General features: G+C 41.0%; 2 protein-coding genes across 4 annotated transcripts in view; one reads left to right on the plus strand and one right to left on the minus strand.

The window, feature by feature from the left end:
• Positions 1 to 27348, minus strand: part of LOC137180013 (monocyte to macrophage differentiation factor 2-like) — a 359049-nt gene that overhangs the window by 16103 nt on the left and 315598 nt on the right. The window lies entirely within an intron of this gene.
• LOC137180002 (protein sidekick-1-like) overlaps positions 1 to 27348 on the plus strand; it is a 248867-nt gene that overhangs the window by 329 nt on the left and 221190 nt on the right. For both annotated transcript variants that reach the window (XM_067585149.1, XM_067585150.1), the window contains exon 2: positions 17 to 1564. In XM_067585149.1, coding sequence (XP_067441250.1) covers positions 1393 to 1564 — 172 coding nt within the window. In that variant the 5' untranslated portion in view covers positions 17 to 1392. The remainder of the gene's footprint in view (positions 1 to 16; positions 1565 to 27348) is intronic.

The following is a 27348-nucleotide window of genomic DNA, read 5'->3' on the forward strand; positions in this document are numbered from 1 at the left end:
TCTCTCCCCCCCCAAGTGTGTGTCGAGGAGAGGAGGGAGGCAGGTGTTCAGTTGAGGGAGACGCATCGCCTCAGTCGGCTCCCCCAAGCTTCAACAGGGTGCCGAGGCGAAGGAAAACGGCTAAAACGGCCGGCTAACCGGGGACCAGAACTCCCGTAAGAAGAACGGACTACGATAAACGTTTTTTTTTTTTGAAGTGACGGTTTCTTCGGGTTTCTTTCTGTTTTTGGAGGACCGTTGAAGACTCTGGATAAAGCAGCGAAAGGCTTCAGTGTCGCAGTAGCAGCAGTGAGAGTAACGTCTCTCTTTCCAACGGCTGTTTTTTTTTCAGTTAAAAGCGACTGTTACTTTTTTTTGGTTTGTATCAACTCCTCCTCACCAGCATATGTACAAAAAGGTGGAGAAGTCTCGGTTGTTGCTCACAAACTTGGAAGTAATTCATTTATGTTTTTTTTTTGCTAACCTGTTGTGTCATTTTTTCCGTGTTATCCGAGACGCCGCGCATCACGGCAAGTTAGCCTATCTGGTATCCGAGGCAAGACTCCCCCATTCCGGGATAGTGGATAATTTCGATCCGCTACGACTCGGGTTAACAGTTAATTAGGATATCTAACTTTTGCTCATGTAATTGACTGCAGCCTACTCTTCTCCATCACCACACTTGAAAAAAGACACGGAGCGCTCTGTCCAGTTTTTTTTTAGCAGACAGGAACCAGGGATATTCACAGAATCAATTAGTGAATTGATTTTTTAGAGCACACACACACACATACATACACACAAACAGGCAAATCACGGATGGATAATTTACGTGTTTTAATGCTTCTCTGTTAATACGACCACTGAACAAACGGCTAAATGATACGCGGGACAAATCCCCGGTGAAGACATCAAAACAAACGCGGATTTGAGGTCGATAGCAGAGAATAAGCCGATAAGTCTAAAACACACTCAAATGTATTAATTCTGTGCTCGGATCAATCCAAATGAAAATGAGGTATCACAGGGCGCAGAAACACACGGACTCCGCCACAGCACACACAGATTACCGTGTCGTTATACCGTGAAGCCAGACTAGTGAAGGAAAGTCTTTCTGTTGGTGAGGCGCCCCCCCCCCCCCCCGCTCCTCCACCCGCTGCTTGCCGAGTTTTGGACACCGGAGCTGGGAAGGGAAGTCAGAGAAGGGAGCTTGTCAGCAGTGACAGCGGTGTTACAGTACAGAACTCGTGGAGCTCGGAGCTCCACTTCACCGGTACGCGCGTAGCTGCCGGTGCTGAAGCCAGTTCCTCTCATCTCGGACTCCTTCCCTCTGGTGCGCAGGGCAGAGAGAGTTGCAGCAGCAGCGGCAGCAGCAGAGCTCAAGAGGACACTGTCGGTCCCCTCTCCTGCAAGATGAAACCGGGAATTTGTTGTCCCGAGGAGTCCCCGGAGCGTGCGGACGGACTCATCCCAGGGAGCCGGCAGATGATGCTGGGGACCGGGACGACCCGGAGTGGGAGCCGGTGTGTGCCTGTCTTTCTCCTGCTCCTTCTCGGCAGCAGCTGCCACATGTTGCACGGCCAAGGTAAGAGCTGAACTCTCAGGAGCCCTGGGTCTAAATGTCAGGTGATAAACTGGGGAATTAGATGTCAATTTTAAGATCTGTTAATACGGTATGGTGCATGTTTAAAGGGTATAAGTGGCACCATACAAAGTGTACTGTCTGAAAACACCATCTGACAAGCTCATTTGTCACTGGGTCCATGGTGAACGGGGGGAAAAGTGAAATGATGACTCCAAACTGGAAACAAGGATGTGATTTATGAAACCAAGCATAGCAGTTTGTCTAGTAGTTGGGATGTGTCTGTGTAGGAGGGGTATAGAGTAGAGGGGGATTTTTTTATTAGGCCAACAACAGTTTTTTTGTAAATTAAGTCAGATTGATTGATTGTGTGAGAGAGACAGAGAATGTGCTTATATAGTGCATGTGTGAATTATTGTTATTGTTGTGATGATGCATAGATTGTCGGATGATCGTTGGATTAAGGTATTGGGGATGTGTAAGCGTGTGTATGGGGGGCATTGATAATCCCCCTCTTAGTAAATGACCTGCTTAACTACAGGTCGAGATTGGGAATGAAAACTCACAAATGCACAAACACATAGACATTTGCAGCCGCACACAGCGTATTAATTTAAGTTGACTCCTATTAGTCCAGCATTGACCCTGTTGCACTGGCAGGTGTCCACATTAGTGTGTGACATGTGGTTGCAGAGGGCTAAAATGTGGAGTAATTGTTAAATACAGCAACAGGAAAGAGCACACATGATGAAATATCGATTTCTGAGCAAAGCTGTTTGTGGAAACTGTGTTTTGCCATGTTACATGCATTTATGTGCTTTCTCTCTTTCGTAGCTGTAGACTGATGGTGAGAAACTGGCTATTGGTGTGTTTCTGTGTTTGTGTGTGTGTCTTTGTGTGTACCTCATGGGATCATGTCAGACTGGCAAAACAAAAGCACAGAAAAAGGTCAGACTGGTGTCGACACAGTTTTCTCTGGGTCACAGATGGCGTGGTGGGCAGAATGTAAGGCTGAGACTCGGGGTTATGTGGAGGAGGGGTCTTAGGAATGTCTGTTCGTGTGTGTGTGTGTGTGTGAGAGTGAGAGTGAGGGATAGAGAGGTGGGGGTGAGCTATTTGTGAACGCACGGAGAATGTGTGTGCAGGAAAGTGTCTGCGTGAGTGTGAAAGAGGGAGCACAGGGAAGGGAGGAATGAGAAAAAGGCAGGAGGAGGGAGGTAGTGTGGCGAAGAGGAGAAGGAGGTGGTGTGAGAAGGAGCAGAGGAGGGAGTGGGGAGTGGCAGGGAAAGGGGGTGAGAAGAAAAAAAAAATGAAGTGGGGGGGTTAGAGAGGGAATGCGGCGCACCGTGCTTGTCACTCAGAGAGCTGCGTCTGCAGTTCAATCGATGATGACGGTATGACAACACCTCTGTGTGTGTCAAAAGTTGCTTTCTTCTCCCTTCTTTTCCCAGTCGTCACACTCTCTGTCTTCCTCCCTCCTTCCTAGGTGTTGAGGAGGAGGTGGGAGACAGAGAAACGGTGTGGCTGCAGAGTCAGCTCCTTTTGTCCTCCCTCTAATGTCAAGGTCTCAGCACCAGCACCCAAGTCACCACTCACCCCCACCCTCCTGCCCTCAGACCCACCAACCCCTTCCAGCTGTTGGGTTGGGGGGTGGGTGGGGGTGGGGGGGGGGGGGGTGCCCTGCTGTGAAATGTCCATACCTCAGGATGGCTGGCAGGGGTTGTGCTTGTATATGCATGTGTGTTGGGGGTAGCGGGTGAATTGGAAAATAGTGAAACAGATATGAGACGGGGTTGCTGGTGGTGGTGGTGGTGGTGGTGTTGGTGAGGCGGAGTTATTGATTTGATAAGCTGTGCCAGGCGGCCAATCGAAGGCTGTAGATTTTCCGGGTTCCGACCCCTCTATCCCCAGCATTTATTAGGACGTTTTATTTTAGGTGGAAAAGGATGAAATTCATGAGCCAAGGTTGATCCTCCTGATCTCTCCCCGCCTCTTTCTCTCTCTCTCTCTCTCTCTCCCCCCCTCCTCCTCTCCCTCCCTCTCCCTCTTTCACTCTCCCTCCCTCTTTCTCTCAGTCAATCGATGCCCACACCCCTCCTCATAAATGCGAGGCTTTATATGAGCCAACTCTCGTCTCTGGGAGCACATTTAAATAAGCTCATCGATCTTTCATTTTAGAGTTTAAGTGACGGCAGCATTTTACTGTCTCTCTCCTCCTCTTCCTCCCCCCTTCCTCCACCTCTCATCTGCTCACCTCTCCACCCTCCCTTCTTTATTCATAACTTATCCCTCTAACCCCCCCTCCCGCCACTGCCTCCCTGTCACTGAGTGGGTTCTGCTCCACAGCTGTTTGACTGATTCGCATTTCCAGCTTGGATACAGACAGAGCCTCATTCTAGACTTTATATTCTGAGTGAAGTCACAGATGGGTCACATTCAGTGTGTTTCAAAATGTAAATCATATTCTGTATGGCAGAGTCCAGAATGCCTTACTATCCTTAATATTGCTGTTGACTTGTATATTGCCACAGTGCTAACTGCTCAGGATTTTCTGAAAACAACCTTGTTTCAGTTTGACAGCCATGCATTGAGCATGCATGAGATTATCAACAGGGTTTTTATAAATCCAAACCACAGAGGACCATGTAATATTAGTCCACTGTCCAAAGTCAGAGGGGGTTCACATAACAACAGCGATATGGACCATTAGGTTTATTATACATGGAGAATGATTTTGTCCTAGTTGCTAATGTGGATAATGATTATGGTCTATAAGTATCCAACGTGTAATGAAAAAATGCTGCTGGTTGTCATTAATACTAACCTTGCCCAAGGTAATTGCATTAAAATGTGGCTCGTGCATCCCAGCTGTTAAATTGTTGCACTTCTTTACAGTCTGAAAAATAAAAAATAAATTTTTGTAATTTAAGGGTTCACCCTAAAGTTTAGTTCTTACTTTTGAATTTGAAAGTTTTCTTCAGCTTCAACTAGGCCAAGAAAAGGACTTCCGTCGTCATGCTGACCCAGTTGGACTGGATCTATAAATGTGATTAGGTTTGATATGACACATGTCATTGGCTCAGCTAAGCCAGAGCTTGATGCTGATTGGACCACTGGGCATGCTTAAGTGAATTGAGGTCACTGATAGGACATTTTGATGGTGGGCTGTGAGCTGTGAGAGTTCTGAGCGTGATGTCAAAACCCAAATCAAATAGACGAGCATGCAGTTTTACACATGTGCACACACCCACACACACACACACACAAAGTCCTTCTCTCTCATCAGTGTCAAACAGTTAAAGCGAACGTGGAAATTTGCTTAACCATGTTGTAATGAGGAGAGGTTACATTAGAAGCCTTGTCTAAGTGATTATCATCTTCCACGCTGCACAACCTCCCTCACCGTGACTTCTTCCACCTCTTTAACACTTCTTATTTCTGTTTCAGAATTTTAAATGTTATTTCCACTGATAGTCACGTTTCCTCCAGCAGCCTTCACTTTCAGCTTTAAAAACCAATATTTTTACAACAGTTATGAGGCATTGTATTGTAAAGGTAAGTTAATAGTAGCATTCTCCATTACTTTAGCATGCAACTTGAGTATTAAGGGTATTTTAAACCGTAGATTTTGAGCTTGTTACAAAACAGTCAGACATGTTCTTTCTCTGCCCACAGACACAAATCTAATCCCACATTCAACTAGTTCGAATTTTGGAGGCCTCAGGAGAGACTTAGCAGTTTGATAGATTGTGTGTGCGTGCATGTGCATGCGTGTTAGAGAAGGAGAGCGAAAGATGGAGGAGGCGATCGTATGTATGTGTGTGTGTGTGCGTGGGAGTGTGTGATAGATGTCAGGTTAGTCAGGTCTAAGAGGAAGTGAGGTCCCTGGTTGACTCCCTTATTTCCTGTCTGTCAGGAGGAACAAATCACCACACTTCCACAGCCACCTGACACTTTGTGTGCTTGGTCTGTGCGTGTCCGTGTGTTTGAGAAGGAAAGACACACAGTTGTGTGTATCTACCTGTCTCTGCGTGCACACCTGGTATGTGAAAGAGATTTTAGTGTGACAGGACTGCAGATTACATACAGTATGTGTGGCAGGTGTGCGTTTGTGTCTGTGTGTGTTTGTGTCTGTGTGTGTGTGTGTGTCAGATTGATGCTAACCCTCTATCAGTCCTAAGTGTTTTCCTCTCACAGCAGACGAAGTGGCAGCTATAGAGAAGCAGCCAGAGTCTCTTAATGGAAAATAATCACCTGTGTGTATGTCTGTGAGAAGTGCAGTGTGTACAAAGGAGAGGGTGTGTGTGGAGCAGGTGCGTCTACCCCATCTTCTATTGTTCAAACACACACACACACTCACACACACGCACACAAACTTGCAGTAGCTGATATGACTTTTTTGGTGAGCCTGTGAGTTTGGTTAGTGAGGTCATTAAGAGGTGTGTTGGGTAATGTTTCACAGTCTAGCAGTGATACTGTGAGTGTTGTCACTTCAAGGCACAATATATTAAACATGAATATAAGACACAGATATACAGTAATTGCTAAAAGCTTTGTGTGTGCCTGAAGTATCTACATATATGTGTGCTTCTGCCCAGTCAGAATGGTTTCCTTTCTTTCTGAAAAGATGCATTTTATAGGAGTTTTCCTCAAAAACATCCTTCAGAGCTTTGAAATATGAGCCAAGTGGGATACACTCCGGTCTCCCTCTGCCTCGCTCTCTGTCTTCCTTCTTTTTGCTCTTCACTTTTTTGTGTGTTTGTTCTTTCAGTATTGCTTCTCTTCTTTTTATTTTCTGATTCTTTCTTCCCTCTGTGTCTCCCCATAAAGGACTAAAGAATCCATTGCTGTGGGTCACACAGGTGGAATTGAGGCTGTTTTGCTGTTTAGGCCTTGGTGTTTATTATGTAAGTTAGAGGGAGGAGGTTGCTATTGATCTACTGTGTGTACGTGTGTTAGAAGTGAGGGGTGGGATATAGCACAAAAGCTTATCTTGTACTTTTGAAGATGGTTCTTCAGCGAGACTTCCAGATAAAGCCAAATGCTTACAAAACATGAAGTCTATTGATTGACGGAACTGCAAGACATCACAAAAGCAAAAAAAGTGACAGACAGATATTGAGGTTGACAGGAAAATAGGTGCATACGTGCGCACACGCACACCTTTGCAACTTTTGTTTGTCAACTAAAGCAGGTAATGTTTAAATCCATGAGGTCAGCTTACATTGGTTCCCTTTAGGCTGTTATTAAGGTAACACCTGTGTCAGAATTTAGTCGCCCCCTGTAATTAGGTTCAGACTTGTATGTGTCCCTCTTACACATGGACAGCTGGTGGTATTTGTATGTTGAGCAGAAACGATTAGTTGATCGGCAAAAAAATTAACCAGCAAATATTTTAATGATTGTTTAATTGTTTGAGTAAACAAAAAGACTAAACATTCTCCAGTCCCTTCTTAAATATGAAGTTTTGCAAATTTTCTCTGTATATCATCCTTGTAATTATTAGGAATTATTTAACTATAACATGCCTTCCAATGCTTTGTCCAACCAACAGCCCAAATCCAAAGATATTAAATAACAATAAGAATAGGAGAGACAGGTGTCAAGTCCTCAAAATTGAGACGCTAGAACCAGTTTTGTTTTATTGTGGTTAATAAAAGACTTTAATTGTTTCGATTAATCAATGAACAACATTGTCTGATTGTTTGAATTGATAATAGTCGCAGCTCTAAAAGTGTTTGTATATTTTCAGTCCCGTGGAAGTTATTGTGTAGTATATTAAGCCTCTGTATCATGTCTGAGCAGTCACAACCTTGGATATGCAACATCCAGCCATGTGACCAAAAAGAGAGTGTAGATGGAGAGACAAGCAGCTCTGGTGAAGTGCTAAGAGGAACCAAATCAATACACTAATTGTAAGAGAGGAACATACTCCTGCTGCTCTGCCCCTGAAAACATAGTATCATTTTGTAATGTAGAACATCTGACATTTGGCTTTAATGTTAAATATATCTTGATAAACTGAATTAAACAATATCACAACCTCCGTATACAGGCTTTGTGCAGTTTGCCTTAGGGTTATAACTGTACCCCAAAGTAATAATGTAGTAATAATGTATTATTTGAATTGAATAAATAAGAACCTTATTAAAAGTGAGTCACATAAAGTCAAAACAAGACTTTCTAGCTTGCTATACAAATTATTGCCTGTTGCAGATGAATTTAATAAGTCCTCTGGTTATTGTGAAAGCAGAATAGCTATGGGGAGTGGTAGACTGAAGAAGAGTTATTTTCACATTTTTGTAGTGACAGTATGCTTGCATAGCAGCTTACTTAAATATCACGGACTGCAGTTAATAAATGAATATTTCTATGCTGTTCTGCAGTCGCACCTTCATTGAAATTAAACATTCATTTCAGTGGCAAGGTTGACTGCTTTGGGGCAGTGGCGGCGAGGGGATGCCGCTCTCTGTTTAGGAGCGGCTGAGATTGACACTAAAATGAGAATAGCTGGTCCATCTTAAAGGTCAGTCCACCTTACGTGAGCCCGTAACCCCCTTCACTTTTCCAGCAGTTGGGGAAACAACAGATGAGACTTTTCTTGGTCTTGAGAAACTGCAGCATTTATTAACTTACACACTGTAGTCTGTATTGTACATTTACTGCCAGAGTGACAACTTACTGCTAACCTTTTCCTCTGCTCCGCTGGCATTCACTGTCACTTTTTTTGCCGCTTGCTCAACCAGACGTTCGCTCAACCACACACTTGCTATGCACACACATTACACACTGCCCTATTCCTTAAAGAAGCTACGCTACGCTTATAATAGTACCTTTCATGTAGATGTCCTTTGAAGAATGAGGAGAGGGAGGATTCTGGGATTTGATGCACTAGTTGATGACTCAAAACAATTCCACGATAACGTAGGGTGTTATCGTGTAGTGAGAGAGCGACAATCATTAGTAGCCCACTGATATTAATGATTGCGTGAAATTTTAGCAACAGCGCTCATAATTCTGCAGCGGCACACCACCGCTGTAGAATGAATATAGGGGAAACACTGCATTTGAAATGAACGTTTTAAGTGGCCATAATTGATATTTTTAGAATATGTGTAATGTGAGAGGCATCGCTCGTAGTGATGAACCTACAGAGAATTATCACCCAACTCTGCTGCTCCACTCAGCTTTATGGACCTTTATAGCGAATTTCAGTACACGTTTAGCTGTCTGGCTGCAACTTTACTGTTTTTACTGCTCTCATAGGATTGTTTCAGGCTGAAGCAGGCAGCTGTTTTCAGTGTAACAGCTCTAAAATTCCAACTCTCAAACAGCAAACAGACACAGTTAACAACTAGCTGGTGAACATAGTGGAGCATTTAGCAGCTAAAGAGCCAAATATTTCCCTCAGGAGTTGGTAGAGAGCAAAATAGAGCTAAAACAAAGTGAATATTGGACTTACATTGTCCAGGTGGACAGAAACACGACTCCAAATGAATGATGATGTTTCTCCCTAACTGCAGAATGTGTAAATAAACAACTCTTTGCTAACAAGTTTGCCACATCAACTTAAAAGGTGATGATATGTCAGTTGTATGTCTGCAAATTGTATCTGCTGCCCCCAAGTGGGCAAAAAATCCGTTATTGCAAGAGTAAATATTGCTGCAAATATTTAAGGTTTTATAAAAGGGCTAGGCAATTATTTGGAAAGCCCCAAAACCATGACTCAATTGAATTTCAGTCATGTCAGTATTTTTGATTAATTAATTGATTGAGCCTGCTACCTACCCCTCAGGCCGCATTCTGACTGAAAACGGTAGCGCGTGAAAATAATACAAGGGCTGCGATGGTGGGAGCTTGTTGTGTGAGGTACCGATGAGACAATGAAATACGACCCAGGAAGTCAAGTTGGAGTTACAGATTAATTGCATTTAAGGACCTATCAGAAGCGGGAAATGTCGAGTTGTATTGCAGCAAAAGCCTGGTTCAACTTTTTGCCGGAGGACTGCTGCGTTTTTTTGCTGAGCCCTATGCCCCCCACTTCCCCCGACGCTGCGTAAACACACTGTGCCCATTCAAATGAATGGGAGGGTGCATTTTTTCACACCCTGCTGGTTTTGGTCTGAATGTGGCCTTACGAATCTATCTCTGCAGGGAAGACTTAGAAAACAATTTGCCCATTTCATGAATCAAGTTGGCATTGTTCCACCTAACAGTTTTAAGGGACGTAATTATGTAATTTAAGAGATGTAACTATGCACGCCCAGTCAGAAACAAAAACAAAACAAAGCAAAACACTGTTGGAAATAGTGGAGTAGTGGTCAGATAAGCAGAGTAGTGCAGGACACTTAGCGCTCCATGTGCTTTGCGTGGCCTGTGTGCAGGAAACAGAGCCCAGGACAGGCAGGTGTACTTGCCGTCAGAGCAGAGTCTGGTTTAGCAGAAAGCTGTGACTGTAATGGTGAACAGAATGGGTTACAGTTTGTCACAAAATAAATTCTTCTGCTCTTTGTGAACCAAGCAGAGTTAATCACAAACAAAAGCACAAGTACAAACATTATTGCATGACTGTTGTACCCTAATACTGTATGCATGAAGGGGAATCAAACATACAAATGCTATGAAAAGAGAGGCACCCAAACATGAATTGGTTGTTTTAATTTTTTGTGGCTGGCTGACTGTTCCTGCTTGAGACCTCTGGGTATTTACTTATTACATCATCTGATAAAAAGGCAAGAAACACAGGGAAACCAGAAGTGCCAGACGAAAAAGTAAACTACATACACAAAACACCTTGTCAAATGTGAAAGGGGTATAGGGTATGCATATTTAAAAATGTCAGAAAAAAATCTTTCACAATGACACATTGGATTATTGCTCTTGCCGTGATAAAGAATAGTTTTATCTAGCATCATTGCTTCTCTGTTTTTGAGATAACCTGTATTTGATGAATGGTAATGTCTCTTTCTGATGATATTCATTGTTTACAAATAAGCTGCAGCCAGAGGAAGATGAAACAAGAACTAATAAATGAAACCAAGAGTCATTGTGACAGTTTCATCATGTGTAGTACATTTCATGGAACCTAATGGTATTAAGAACTTTGAACCCAGTGACGATAGTAATGATGCAAAAAGTTGTATACAGCCACACGCCTCTAAAAAAGGGCCACAGACACGCATGAAGATTGAAATCTGATCAAGATGATAATAACATGCTTTCCAAATGTGAAGAAAAAGTTTGTTAAACATACATATACTGTAGGTTGTGTACTGTATACACAATGGTTGTATTCTGCTAAAAAGGCATACTCATGATAACTTCCATGTTTACTGTTTTGCAGTCCATCCCTTCCTCTCCAAGGTCATGGTTAGACTTTCCACTTATCAGTGTGATAGATGTAGATAGATGCTAACAGGAGCCGTTGTGTCGCATATATTAAACTCTGATGTACTGTATGTGCACAATTATTATATTTTTATGATTGCTTTAAAATAGAGGTTCAATAGGAAACATGTAATCAACACACGCTTGACAAAGAGTAAAAAAAGCAGTGAATATGTGACAACAAGTGAAAGATGTTAAATTTAACTGAAAATAAATGGAACGTCATTTTAATGCAGTGCTGGCTTGTTCATCCTTACTACGCTAATTTTCACTTTTAAAATGATTAAAAAACAATATGTCATTTGTCTAGTCCTGTCCTATTAACAAATATTGGATATGAAAATTACTATTTTCTTTTTGCATAGACTGCTTACCATAACCATGTTTTCTCTGCCTGTAACAGGAAAATCCAGTTAAGGATTAGCAACATAACAAAAACCAAACTGTCATGATCATGAAGTGGTTTTGCATTGGATAAACTGGTAGAATATTGTGAGCTACAGTATGTGGCTCGCAATTTTCAAGAAATATCTGGGCATATATGGCCCATGACTTCGTCCAGAATGGAGGCCAAACCCTTGAATGAAACTAAGTAGATTCACTTATCATCAGTAAGTTTTTTACATTATTAATTGTTAATTTATTGGAAGCAGATAAAACAAAGCCGATTTCACACACGGCAGGCTACACAAAAGAAAAGAGGTTTACTTTGCATCCCTGCAGTCGGTGTATACAGCCTCTAATTGCAGATTGCATGATACCAGCCTCAGTGTATCTTGATAGTACTTCACACATTATACATACTGCCTATAATGTACATATATGGTGAACCACAGTATGTGTTTTCACTCAGTGTTATACTCATATTACAAATACATATACAAGTTATAAAGGTTATTTCCAAAATACCTTTACATGTGCATCACATGCCCTCTGTTTCTAAATATATTTTGACAGTTAATGTAAATATGACATTTTACCCATACACTACCGTCCATATGTTGCACTGTATGAAAACAATATACAGTATAGGAGTACTGCTTCAGTTTAAAATGATTTAAAATTTAGATTTATGCAATCCCAATCCCAAAAATGTGACACCAAAAAAACAAAAGAAATACAGCTTTCAGTTTTGTATCACGTAAACAAGGCAATCTAGAAACAGATACCTATTTACAGGAACAGCTGAGAGAACTAAAACTGCAGGTGGCTGGAAATACATCAGAAAGACACACACACACACACACACACACACACACACACACACACACACACACACACTCTCTCTTTTTCTCTCTCTCTCTCTCTCTTAACACCTGGGAAGTGCCTTTAAATCCATAGCCTTGTACTGTCAGTCATTTAGTGGCAGCACTAGATTAGTTGAAGGCTCAAGAGCAGTCTCACAGTGGGGTGAAGAAAGCAGCGCCGCCGCTACATCATACACGCACATCACGCGCTGTGTGTAGGGCACCAAAGAGCGGGGGGGCACCAAACAGCACATCGGTAAAGTTGAAAATATATTCAAGGATTTGAACTTCCTGAAAAAGTTTCGAACTTCTCAAACACAAACAACTCCTCCTTCCTAGTGTGGTAAGGTAGACAACAAGCTACAAACTAATTTTCACCCAAACGAGCCGTCCTCTGAGCTAGACTAATAACAATCTCTATTTACAGCCGACTGTGAGACAAGTGCGCAGGGAAAATGCAACAGTGGCAAGAGATACTACAAAAATATTCAATAACTTCACTCTCATACAGTGTAGTGTCCCCAAAACCACTTGTCACAAAATCACATTGATAATGAAAATATATTTCTTTGGTTTATTTTATTGAAGATGGAAGAAAGTTTCTGTCAGTATAGAGATTTGACCTGGAAACCTTCCAGTGGATCATACCCCAGGCTGTTGTCTCTTTCTTTCACTTTCTGCTCTTTCTCTCTGTTTATCGCTCTCTCCCTTGCTTTCGCTCTCTTCTTTTAGTGTTGCTGTAGCCATTTTTACTGTGGCATTCGCAGGGCGTGAGTGACACAGAGTGGAGATTGTGCAGCGGAAGAACATCAAATGTGTCCCCCCCTCCCTGTGCTCCCCGCACCAGATGCACCTGGCTGAGGCTCTTTATTTGTTTGTGTATGTTTTCATTGTGGCGGGGCCATCATGCTATTTGAATGGTATCTTTGCATAGTGAATCGCCAGTCACGGAATATTACCGAGGTCAGACTGGGGTTGAGTAGAAGTGCAGGAGTGTACAATCATTGTGTGTGTATTATAACAGCATGAATTACTCGTTCAGTCCAAGCGCTTTACCCGGCTGCAGGTGTGCGTTGTTCTCAGCTTGATGTGTTTGATCTGCCACAGGTGTTTGAGAGGGTGGAAATGTGTGTGTGTGTGTGTGTGTGTGCCAGTGTGTGTGTTTGTGCACCCTCTTGTCTGTGTATGGTGATTTATGCTATAGGCTCAGAGCAAAAAAGACCCTTTTTGATCTCATCCAGGAATAGGCAGGAAGTACTGTATATGTGTGTATGTGTGTGTGTGTGTGTGTGTGTGTCTGGCCAGAGGTTTTTAGCTTAGTCCTTTGATCCAAGTGAGAGGTGGGCATACCTCTATGAGGAGCTAGCCAGCAGTATGGAGACTTGGCTTGTGCTGAAGTGTGTGTGTGTGTGTGTGAGAGAGTGAATGTGGCAGAAGTGTTTGGCCAGAATCATAAAGTGGCGGCTTGTGTTTGTGCTGCATGTAAAGTATCAGTCAAAAATTTAGACACACTTTCTCATTCAAGTGAATGCAAAGGTGTGTCCAAACTTTTGACTGGTTCAGTATATCAGTGTGCATTAGTGAGTGGGCAGCACACAGCCAAAAGCCTGTTGTTTTGCATGTTGATATCAATAATGTGATGTCTTAACCCTCCTCTGCTTCCAGACTGATGGACAGTGCTGCTGTGAGTCCAGGTTTTGACTCTGCCTTTTACAGTGCTTGTTATCTAAAATGGCTTGAGGAACACAATGACTTTTTTGAATGGTGATATTGAATAAGTGATATTTGTATATGGTGGGTTGACTGTACAATTCACAAAAAAAATTGCTCTCTAAAAGCATTACTTAAACAGTGCCAAATCAATTTTCTTTCCATTTCCTGTAAATATGCTGTGATGTGATTATCTCTCCCTGTCTGCCTCAACTTTGGGATTGGAACGTTCAGGTTGACATCCTGTAAGGAACTGGAAGTGCTGCACTGGGGGCTCATTTTCAAGATAACGCATAATAGATCCTGTATATTACCACTGTATTGCAGAAAAGCATATTTTTCAAAAAAACTGAACATGGATGGGAGCAGATTGCAAATTAATTCTTATTTTATAACCACATGCTCAGTTAGGTCCCAATTTAGATGTGTTATTTAAGTTTTTGCACAGTGGTGCAACAATTTTTATTTTCACCCCAGTGCGTTAATTCAATTTCTGGAGTTCCATGCAGGGATAAGAGGGTTTCTGCAAAAAGCATTGCATTAGTGCTGGTGGATCACACATCAACTGTATGGTCCGCTTGTTATAATCGCCAATCATATTCAAACAAATCTCCAATCACATTATATCAACATGACAAGCTGTCACTCAGTCTTGGGTTTTGGATCATTTTATTCATGCTGATGGTTTTGGTTAATTTAATTTTTTAGTTTATTAGGATCCCCATTAATCAGTACACTAGGCAACAGCTACGCTTCCTGGGGTCCACATTGAACACGAAATAAATACAATACAAATCAAGATTAAATGAAAAGAAAATAACAATAGACAATTTTTAAAATGATGATGGAAAAAAAACACAAAATGAGGTGGTGGTTATGGTGTCAAGCTCTGCGTAGTGCTGGGTGGTATACCGATTCATCCAGTGTACCGGTTTTAATTTCCAGTATGATATGAATTTTTCATATACACTGTACTGGTGCATAGCTGAAATAATTGCTGTAACCCTTCAATAGGCAGCAAAATATATAATCGCTGTGAAGAGCGCTATGGTCGGGGCAAGCTGTCTAGAGTGTATTTTGAGGGGACCCCTATTAACTGTGTAACCTTCTTACTAACTGTTATAACTTTATAACACAACAATTAATAACCCACAACTAACTCTCTTTAATGGGGCAAACACACAACAATTTGCCACACATAAACAAGCTGTAACACTAATAATTGTACATTTGCAAAATTACACCGAACCGAACAGTGTGCTGGGTAGAGCTTGTTAGCTAGCCAGGTAGCTCCGTTATTGAAATTCTGCAGTTTCAGATTGAGATTCAGGCGAATGAGGCCTCGTGTATAATGACAGTTATTGGAGCAACCTCCGTCAGCCTCCTACTGCTTTAGAAATATACATGATATTCACATGAATTGCTTCAAAAGTTTGTTTGTGAGTCTGAATGAAAGTAAACACAGGAACTAACTGCCTGTAGATGCATTATGGGTAATTGCATAGAGAACTACATCCAGGGCAGTTTGCATGTCGGTTTGTTTACGTCTTAAGGCCCAAACGCACTGAAAGCGATAATTGACGTGTGTCATTTTAGGCCTGTCAATTGATGCTCCTATGGCGCACTGAAAGCATCAGATTTGAAATGCCAACACCTCAGAACCAACACAGATTTGTCATTTTGTTCTTTGTAGTAACTGATGCATTAGTTGGATGTAAAGAATGAATGAAATGGAGGAATGCAGAGGAGGAAAATAAGTGAAACTGAAACTCTGTTTCCACAGTAAATCATCTGTTGAGTGTTTGATGGTTATTTATTTGTGCTGTAAAATGTAACTGCTATGAAATAATCAGAATATAATGTTTTATTTCTCTCATTCAGAGGCTTTGTTCTCACTACCGCTCACTCTCCTTGCTTGACCACTGCCGTGCTGTCTCTCTCTCTCTCTCTCTTTTTCGGCTGCAGAGAAAACAGCTTTGGTCGCTGGATCCTCATTTGACACTCCAAAATTGAAACAAGGTCAGAGTCGGGGTGTCAAGGCAGTTTGACGCACCACATAACACTTTTGGTGTGTTCGGCCATTAAAAACAATAGGTGTACTTTAAAACGCGTGCGTCAGATGCTTTCAATGTGTTTGGGCCTTTAGGATGTAGCTCAGCATCTGCTCATGCTAGAGAAGTAGTGACTTTGCAGATGAAATAAAATGGTTCATGCCTGCGTGTTTCTAAATTGCAAGGATTGATTGATTGAAAGATTTACACACATGTAAACTGTACGGACTCCTGACAGTAGAATTAGCCACTATAAACCTAAAGGTCCAGTCATGCAAAAAATAAAAAATAAATACTTTGATATACTCTAAAAACTGCCTCATCTTAAAAAAAACTGTGATACAAATTTTTGGTCATACTGCCCAGCACTAGTTTCTTTTTTGGCTGTCCACTCTCATATTCCAGATTGGATTCAGGCTTGAACATGTATGGATGGATTTGAGAAGTGGAGTAAAGACGGAGAAAAAGAAGTGAAATCCTGCCACTATAGATTGTTTACGTAGCCTCTGTAGCCGGCGGAAGTTGGCCGTGACACAGCTTCTGGAAACTAACCGATCAGAACAGAGTGGGCTCATCGGGAGGGGGGGCCTTAAAGAGGCAGGACCTTAAGCAGCCTGTTTCAGACAGAGGCTGAACTGAGCTACATAAAGGGCCAGTATAAGATAAATAAGGAGTTTTTTGAACTGTGAATCATGCAAAGCTACTCTAGTAGAGTCCCAGAATAAAAATATAGAGCTGGAAATGAGCATAATAGGTCCACTTTAATCTTCCTTCCTGTCATCATTGGTCAAAAAAAGCACTTTAAGGAGTGCGACTTGAAATTTGATAGCTTTAGTGCGCTCACTTTTCCACAATTCAAGTGGATTCTCGCTCATTTAGAGACAAGGCTCCTTTGTGAAATGTTACTTTTGGATGATGTTACTTCAAGGAAAGTGTAGATGTGCCAAAGTAACGATTAACATTTTTGACGATGACTGCAAAGCAAGTTGAAACTAATAGTCAAAATTGAGCAGTTTAAATCTCCATAATATGGATATATTTTCTCTGTGTGCTGAAATAGTTGTTTTGATTGACATGTTGAGTAGGGAATGATCAGGATTAACTGTTTCTTCTCTCTTTAATAAGAGAGAGGAGATGTTGATTGAAGGATGAGAGAATGAATGGGCACAGATGGATGAGCTGGCATGAAGAGAGGTAATCAAAGAGAGAATAGGTTGTCGGTTTTGGGGTCACTGGAGAAGATGGATGGATGACAGAAGACGACACAGAAACAAACAGATGTAATCAAAACAGTGTCTAAGATACTTAGTCATGACAGATGAAGTGAATTACTCAAAGAAAGAGACTAAGAAGAGAGAAATAGTTTGTTGGCTAATGGACTCACTTTATCTATTTCCTTTACTGTTCTTCTAATTCCACTCTCACTCCCTTTATCTTTCTCTCCAATCGTTGCGCATCATTCTTCTCCTCTAACCCTGCCCGCGTTACATCTTTCTCCTTTCTACCACTTATTTCTCTCCTCCACTCTCTGTAATTGAGAAGGGGCGTTGCACACATTCATCTCATTAGGTGCACACACACACAAAAACACGCCATTCTCACAGACATTTTGTTATCCTGTAGTAAAATGAAAGTGTGTGTGGACTGAATCTCAAATCATCTCTCACCGGATTCACTTAATCTTGTGAATGTGGGAGTAGAAAGGCAAACAAATGAAAATAAAATGAAAGCATTCAAGCGAAAAAGAGAAATTAATTTTCCTGTTGGCTTGTTGATGCAAACCCTTCAATAGTAGCCCGTACCAAACTGCTTTAGAGTTTGCACGCAGAAGTGAAAATACCATGACACACACACACACACACACAAGGACACTTTCATAGCCTCAGTCATCTTGAGTTATATATCAACTTGGTGGCTCAGCTGTGTTTAGCATCGTGGTTGTGTTTGACTCAGCAGAATGGTCATGACAGTCAACAATGCCACACAGTGTTTTGTTTGAGTTTTCAACCTGTCATTACATCACTTCACTGACCTTTAGCTCTGAATTGTTTGTGTGTGTGTGTTTGTTAGCGTGTGCAATACAAATACAAGCTAGCAATGGGAAAAATTATCAAATTAATACAGACGATACAGTGGAATTATTAGAAAAGTGTTCAGTGTTAAATTATACAGAAATATATAGAAAAAGTCTGTACATCTGTGCTGCACTGTGGTTTGAAAATGCAGGAGTAGGCTTTAATGTCAGGTTACTAATGGTAAGTAAAATTAAATTTTTCAAACAGGCCCTCACTAGATTATACCATGCATCTTGTTCTGCTCTCACATGACAGCAAAATAACAATTTTTAATGAATTTTTCATTTAATTACGGTCCCCTTTGGAAAAAGGACATGAAATTTATCAAATGGATCACAACAAAAGATTGTAAATGAGCCACTTGACACGACAGGAACATTTTTAAAAAATGATGTTCAGTGTGTCTTTTTTTCTTTTAGTGGTGGTCTACAGAGAGGCAGGCTAATGTTGTTTGATCTGTTAGACCTCATATGTTTAGCTGTGAATAAAGACTTTAAAATATTTATAGTATAGTCATCTTAATTATAAAGAAGGTTATTAGCTGAAATCAGTTGTGTTCTGTAATATGTTTACAGCCTCACAAATAGGATGAGTTACTTGCTTTTCTGCATTACCTACAATTTTTAATTGAATTCAGTGTTAAATGCTTCAGGTGTTTTTGGTTGTTGGTGAAACTGCCAGCACATTTAAAGGTTACTTCCTGGTATGGAAAATTGTGATGGGACTTTTGACATTTTATTTAGTAAAAAATTAAAACATGAACTGAAAATATAATTAAAATTTTAGAGCCTGTGGATATAGGAGCTTCTCACATGCAATTATGAAAGCAGTCAGGCTGTTTTCTTTCAGTGTTTGCTGTGATATCTTTATTGTCGGTGTGTAAATGTACTCAGATATGACTAAATGAATGCAGCCTTTTAAATCACTGAATAAAACTGAAGGCAACAGACAGTTATAATAGAAACATATTTTAATACACATCAAATTGCCAGTACATTGATGTGATTATCTTTTAATATTACCTCACATGAATAGGAACTGTGGTGTCTAAAATGGAAATTTAAGTCAAAATGGACATTGTCTGCCAAATAAAGCATATTTAGGTTGGCTGTTTATTAATATTTGGACTGCTATACAGTAATATTTGAGATAAGCTGTCTTGTAACTTAATTTTTTTCCTCCCAGTAGTTGGCCCGGACTCTCCTCTGGGCCCATTAAACTGTCTGTTGCTTATAAAGGGGATGAGAGGAGCTGATGTGATTGGCCCTTATCGAGGCCCAAACCAACTCCATCTGCCAATGCCGCAATTCTCCTACTAATAATATATTAATCCTGCTCCAACATCTACTCCACATTGAGCCCCACTGTTCCAAGGTTGTGCTTGTACCATATTTCACCATATTTTCAAAAATTACTTGGTGATACCTACAAGGTTGTGCTCAGTTTCAGGAAATTAGATGCCAGGCTGTCATTGTTGGTGGGAATTTATCATAGAGGTGAACTGATTAGATCAGAGGTATTTTGAGTAACTGATGAAGTGTGTTAGGCAGCTCAGTTGTTCACCTTCCCTTAGGGTCTACATCAGATGAAGGTGTATAATTAGTCGGGTCTAACTGTGCTTATTAGAAGTATTAGCTTAGTATTGAATCATGATTGAATGTTGTTCCTGTGGAATTTCATTCATTTACAGTCTACAGGTTCATTTTTCACAACAAAATTATGAACATGATTACCCACAAAGAGAGTGTTGACCTGTATTGGATTTGGTAAAGTGCTTGAGATAGGAAAATATTGAAGAAAAGCAACTCTACTCTGGTCCGAATCAGTGGATGATTTGGTAAACTTGATGTGGTTCCCTCATGGTTTGGTTTCTTTTCACACAGAGAAAAATCCAAGCTAACCAAAATGCATCACTACAAGCTACTGGAGAACATTCACTCTGCTTATTGGTCAGATGTGTCTGGGGCGGGAGCAAAAACATAAATACGGGAAGAAGGTCCTGAAGAAGGTCCTCTGGCAAAAAACAACGTTCTTTGTTGAGCTAGTCCAGGTCGGACCAGGTCTAGTCATTCTCCGGCAACTGTTGATTTCACTGATCTGCATCCCAATATGTAAGGCACACCTGGCTACGGGAGCCATTTAGCTCAAACTTGCAGAGTATGCCTAGCAATTGGGTCAGATTGAGTTCACATCATGTTCCCACCACAAACTAACTGCTCCAGAGTTCATTTGGGACCAGATCACTTCCTCAAAGGGTCTCAGTACGGTTGTTTTGGTCTGTACCTGAGTACGATTGCTGTGTTCAGACTTGCAGACTAAATAGTGTAGGTCTGATAAAGCATTCATTCATTGCTCAGAAGAGGACACACGATACATTATTGGCTATAATGATTGCTATTTTCCTCAGGAAAAATTATAATTGATATGTTAGGCTACATTTTGGCTGCAGCGCTGGAGTAGCCCACAAAAATGTTCTGTGGTTCTCAATAAGACAACCTAAACAGGCCTAGATCCCATACATGATTTGTTCAGTGAAGCCATGAGGACTTTTTACTGCCACTTCAGCACAGGGCTTAGCTTTTCTCCTTGCTCTGCATTTATGGACGGCCACCCACCTGCTCAGTTTTTGAGAGCCAATTTGTACCAATCTGTGGTAAATATGTCACGTATGGTCAAAACAAGGTCTGACTTGCACAGTGAAACCACAACATTGGTATTGTAACAGTAATCTATAATAGTTCTCTGTAATAATATGATAGTGTTCTCTGAAAGGCATTGTGGGTTTTGCTCCAATGATCCACTGCTCTAAATGTCAGTCCACGGCTCTAGGCAAACATTATGCTGATTACTGCAACCATCATTTCTAAACAGTTCCTCATGCACAGCAAACACACCTTGAATGGCCTTTGTGTTTGTGTGTGTTTATGTTCGGGCTTGGAATTTAATGTTCAGTATTCTGTATTTTCTCAAATAAAAAATGGCAGTCAATTAAAAGCCGGGTCTCTGATAACACGTGGTCGACATGGGGGAAAAAACAGGGGCGGATAAACTCCTGGTGCCGGTTACATAATGTTCATGCCAGTTGAGCATAAATGGTAGTTACTTGGATGTAACTCCAGTTCAACAAGTCCATGCGGAGCCCTCTAGCTGACCGTCACAGAGAGGGGAGGGGGGCGGAGGAGACACCATATTGTTTAAATACAGGGATACAGGGATGCATATTTTAATAATAATGGCAGCAGGGACACTACATGAACATGAGTAACCAGGGTAACCAGGTTAACTTGGCTTAGCCGGCGAACTCGAGTGCTAGAATTATTGTTCCACACGTCAGAGTAAGTGAAAACAAGGAGGCTACGTACTAAAATATGAGCAAATATACTTATCAAACAGAGGGAATTAGAAATAAAGGCCTTTCTCTAATATAAACCTGCTTCCAGTAAAGGTCTGGTACCCTTTGCAGTTGAAGTAAATAAAGGCCCCAACAACTATTTGAGGAAAAACGGTAGTTCTTGGCAAAAGCGACTTGATAATATGTTGGCTTCCAGAGTCATTTTATCTACCACAGTAGCTTATTAGGATGTCACTTGGTCATCAAAGTGTGTGTATGTGTGTGTGTGTGTGTATCTTGTGTATCTGAGCATTTTTGTGCATCAGGTGTGTGGATAATTGTAGTTCGTTGGTGTGTTTGTGTGCTTTCAAACACTCAATACAATCACTGCCGGAAGAATTTCTCAATCTTCAGCACATCCTCTTCTCCGTCCTCTCGCTCACTCTCTCTCTCTCTCTCTCTCTCTCTCTCTCTCTCTCTCTCTCTCTCTCTCTCTCTCTCTCTCTCTCTCCCTCTCTTTTTCTCTCTCTCAGTTGTCACCTCTTGGTCTTCCTGTCCATTGCTAGTCTAAATCTAATTAGCTTGTATCATGGATGTATTAGACTTGTATAATGACACAGCTGGGCCTTTCTCTTTTTGCACAAACACATTCACACACACACACACACACACAAAAGCACAGCAGACATTAGATGTGAAACCTATATTATCATAAATGAATAGAGCAGAGGGGATGGAGGAAGGTAGAAGTGTGTTTTGTTTGTGTGCGTTTTGGTGAAAGAACAATATATAATACAAGTCAATTTATTTGTTCGTGTCCTTATATTTTCCCGCAGCAATGATGCCGCAACACAATGAAAAACATATTGAGCTAATGTATCCCCAAAATTAAGATAATTTATGAATAGGCCAACAGTGAGAAAAAGCAGACTATAGCAGCTATCATAGTTATACAGATGGACACACACAAAAACAAAAACACACACACAAGTATACAGCACAGCCTACGCACATATGGATTTAAGAGGAGTGTATATGGATCCACTTGGATGGAGAAAAACAGTTTTATTCTTCAGTTTTTCCAATTTTCTGCAGCACAGTTCTGCTGAAACAGTAAACTGCACCGTGCTGCACATACACACATGCATACACAGACAAACACACACAAACAAGTTAACTGGACCGAACACGCTCAAACCAAAAGTAGGTTTATTTGCTGCCCAGATGGCATGACACATGTTTAAGTGGTCAGTAGATTTTCTTATGTTTGCACAATCGTAACGGCATTCATTTTTTGATGCTTTCATACATCTAAAATGTGATGACAAGCGTAAGAGTGAGAGAGAAATGGTCAAGGCATCTGAGCATATGAGGTTTACACTTCCAGTACTTTCCAAATTTCAAATTTCAAGGAGTTTTGCAAATCCCCTTTCATTTTCCCCCCGCTCTCTCATTCTTTTACATGCTCTCTCTCCCCTCCTGAACTGACTCTGTCTTTCCATGCTGTCATTCCCCCTACCCACCCCCCCCCCCCCGGTGTCACATAACATTCAGTCTGCAGAAACTTTCCTTTTTCATTTGTCCCACTCCTCTTTTGCTCTGTCTGTCACTGCCCCCTCCTCTCTCCTGTCCCCATTTCCTTCCCTTTAATCTCACTTCTCGTTGTCCCTCTTTCCCTTTGGCTCCATACAAGGCAAAGGGGGTGGTAACCCATCCCAGAGGGGGGATCCACTAACTGCGCCCTTTGGCACCAGCTGTCTGACTGTGGTCCGATGTATGTGTAGTCTTGCATGGCTCTGGGTGACTGCTTTTTTCCTCGTGTGTATGTGTGCGTGCAAGTGTGCATGAGAGAGCGAGTGACTCAGAGGAGAGGGTGTTTGAATGTGGTCGGTAACTCTATCTTGGACGACATGCAGCTAAAAGCATTAGGTTATAACAACTGCCAGGCCTGGCAGCATTTGACGGGGCTTTAGGCAAGGATAGAAGGACAAATGGGGTGTGGTGCCTTACAGCTGTGTGTGTGTGTGTGTGTGTGTGTGTGTGTGTGTGTGTGTGTGCGTGTGTGTCTGTGTATGTTTGTAGCCCATTCCATCAACGCCAGTCCCTGTGTGAGCACTTAGTGATTATGGTGGCCCAGAGTTGTTAATTTGTGTAATCAGTGTTTAATTGGCATTGAGGAAAACACATTAATCAGACCGGAATAAGTCTCAGGCTAATTCACGCAGTCATTCATTCTACTTCTGAATTTCTGTTATCCGGTAATTACCACTTTTTTTACCGGGAAAATCTGTTGAAGTCCAACATATTTAAATCTCTTCGGTCTTAATGTCCGGTGACAGCGCTCTGCAGTTATGGAGCCTTGAATTTCTCATTGGCCTGCAAAGTCTTCCTCAGGGATTTCAGAGAAATCTGTCCCAAGTGGGCCAAACTGGCCAAGGTAGCCTGCTTGATCCCCGTCTCCAGTGTGCCAGCAGAGAGACGATTCTCTCTGCAGAACCAAATCAAAACAGTGCAGGGAAGTTGCCTTGGGGAGGAAAAGGTCACAAGGCTTAGGCGTATTGCAAATTGTGGAAAGACACTTGGCAAAAAAGTGTAAGAAGTAAAATGATATGAGCCAGCAGTAGGCCATTTTTTTGTTTGTTCTCAAAGAGTTTCTATTCTATTTTATTTATCTGAGAAAAGGCCTATAGCGAACAGAAATGATTTGATTTCAAGTCGGTAGCAGTACGCTGTAATTAAAATGTAATGAGCCAGATAGGCCTATGTATTTTTTTGTTTGTTTGCAAATTGTCTTTACTCTGCTTTATTTTATCTGAGAATATGTGGGTCTAAAGCTGAAGGAAATTCTTTGTGTTATCTGTTGTTCCAACAAATATAGGCTAGCGTAATATTCGTTTATTTTTAAAATAGCATTATGCTGGTCTATTGGTGGGACTCATTTTATTTGGAATATAATGTATAAGCAAAAGTAACCCACTTTTCAATAAAAATGATTATAAATCTACATGCTGATGATGCATGATGATGTCATTCTTCATATAGCCTGCCTATCAATTGTTTTTAAGCTCAATAAACACAGATAATGTTTGACTGGAATTTCTCCCATTTGTTTGGGACATTGAAACCTTCCAGGACACGTGGGCTGGCACCAATTTTTAAATTTTTCATTATGTCATAATGCCACTTTATGAACCCAATTACAATTACTGAAGTGTTGAAGCCTGTATTTGAATGTTTGTGTGTTAATTCAGCTGTCCTAACACACTTACTGCTAATAACTGGATTTGAAAGTTCATTCCTCACGTTCATGGACATGTGCTGCAATGATTAGTCTGTTAATTGAATAGTATAATTGAATTGTTTTAGTCTTTTGCCAAAAAATTCCAAAAAATGTGAAGGTTGCAGCTTCTCAAAGGTGAGGATTTGAAGCTTTTCCGTGTCGTACATGATTGTAAACGGAAATAACTTTAGATTTTGGACTGTTGATCAGATAAAACAAGATATTTGAAGATGTCACCATGGTCTCTATAAAAAAGCATTTTCAAAATGTTCACATTTTCTCGACAAACAATCAATTAATTGATAAAATAATTGGCAGATTAATTGAAAATGAAAATAATCATTAGTTCCAGCTTTATGTATGTATATCTGTGTGTGTGTGTGTGTGTGTGTGTGTGTGTGTGTAAGAGTCAGGGCGTTGTGTCTCTGAGGTATAAAGTTCTTGAAGCTGTAATGCTCTATAGTGTGTATGAGTGTGTGTATGTGTGGGTGGGATTACCTTTTGTTGGTGTGCAGCACTTTTGTGTAGACATGTGCTGCATCTATAAACATATCTCATCCTCTGCAGACAAAACGCACACACACACACACACACACACACACACACACACACAAATGCACGCACACAAACACAAAACAAGAAGTCAGCTGTGAACAGGCAGGCTACGGGGTGGCTGTGGCTCAGGAAGTAGAACGGGTCTTCCACTAATCAGAACATCGGTGGTTCGATCCCCAGCCCTTCCAGTCCACATGTTGAAGTATCCTCGGGCAAGATGCTCCTGATGTGTGTGTGAATGGGTGAGTGAGCATTAGAAACATTGTAAAAGTGCTTTGGATAAAAAGCGCTGTATCGCTCCTGATGAGCAGGTTGGCACCTTGCATCAGTGTATGAATGTGTGTGTGAAAGGGTGAATGTTGGCGTGTGTCGTGAAGCTCTTTGAGTGGTCTGTAAACTAGTAAAGCGCTACATTAATGCAGTCCATTTACTATTTACCATATCTAAACTGTAAGCAGAGAAAACTTTTGTCACTCCGGCTCTCTCTCTCTGTGCTGCTGGCTTACGACCAAGAGTGAAATGTTTTAACAACTCTGCTTCAAACACACAAACACACATCATACTTAATATTATATGGTTAGGATTTAAATGTCTAAGCTGAGAGCCTGGGGAATTAGGAGAGTATATACCAATGCTACCTCACTCAAGTATGGATTTATTTAACTGGAGCTGCTACGATTAGTCAATTAATTGATTGACAGAAAAATAATTTGCATCATTTGAGTCGTTTTGAGTAAATAAAAATGCCAAACATTCCCCAGCTTGTCATTTGTGAGGACTTGCTGCATTTTTTAGTCTTATGATATTGTAAATTCAATATAATTTTATTTTTGACTGTTGGTCAAATAAAACAGGCAATTTGAGGACATCAGCTTGGGCTTTAGGAAACTGAGACAGAATTATATCCTAAATGGTGTGAAATGTTTTCTCTGTCTATATGATGTTGGTACAAGGAAACTTCCTTTAATTGGCATTTATTTCTATTACTGAGGATTCAAAGTGGATCCAGGTGACAGATGTCTTATTTTGATACAATTCAAGGATAAAAAAACCACAAAACTATTTTACATACTCCTGAATGGTACTCCGTATACAGCAGTTGTTTTACATGGGATTTGTTCTGTTTGTAATGTGTTCAATTTTAATGCCCAGATTTAAGCATTTTTCTACAAATGCTGCTTTAATTTTCTAACAAACCATGAGCACGTAGTAAGTGAAATTAGTTAAATCTGCCAAATCTATGACAGGGGCTCAGTGCTTAAATGCTGTTCTTCCACTTAAAAGTGTTGCTAGGTTTTTGCAGATTTAAGAGTAGATATATTTAGTTTTGTTGGTTTTGTTTATATTGTTGCTGTGTGAAATTGTTGCAGGGTACATTTTTGTCAAGTTGTCAAGTACAGAAAAGCCTTTGTTCGATATGTTAAAGTGAGAATAGAGCTCTGCCATTTCCAAATGAATTTGGGGGAGACAATGGAAAGATTGAGAGGGCACCTTCCCGAGTGTGCCATTGCTACTCTTAAAACCCTCCTCTTTGCCCACTCAACTGCAACGCACAACCAAAAACACAAAGTAGCTTGAATCACTGGGGAGTATTTGGTAAAAGCTCCTTATTTTCCAAAATTATAGATTGGGCACCTCAATTTAGGCAGGTCTTATTGTAGACGTGAAAGTTTTCTGAAAAGACAGCAGCAAGACAGCTGCAGACTGAGCCATGCAAGAGGAAATAATTTGGGTTGTTAGTAATGGAGTTTTACTCTTATTTTCTTCACCAATGCGATGAACACATCACAAGAACACACTGGTCCTCCTTGATGCTTATAATTGGACATGGAATTGGATTGTCTGGTGCAGCAAAACTCTTGTAAAACTTCCAAAGGAGACGTTATGGTATGGGCTTGAAGCATTTGATAACAAATATGAATGGGGTTGAATGATGGTGCTGACAAAATAGGAGTTTTTTATGTGTCTCCAGGGGAGCGAGGGAGGAGACAGGTAGGATATACTTTCAGCTTTACAATAAATACCTCTGAGACTGGGAGAGGACTCTTTTCCTCAGTTATAATGATGGGATTACACTTGCACATCCATGCAGGTGTTAGACACTGTAACTAACAGCTGAGAGTCACAAGACATGCAACATGACAGGCAACA

Source organism: Thunnus thynnus, chromosome 3 (genome assembly GCF_963924715.1).
Source record: "Thunnus thynnus chromosome 3, fThuThy2.1, whole genome shotgun sequence".
Classification (NCBI taxonomy): Eukaryota; Metazoa; Chordata; class Actinopteri; order Scombriformes; family Scombridae; genus Thunnus; species Thunnus thynnus.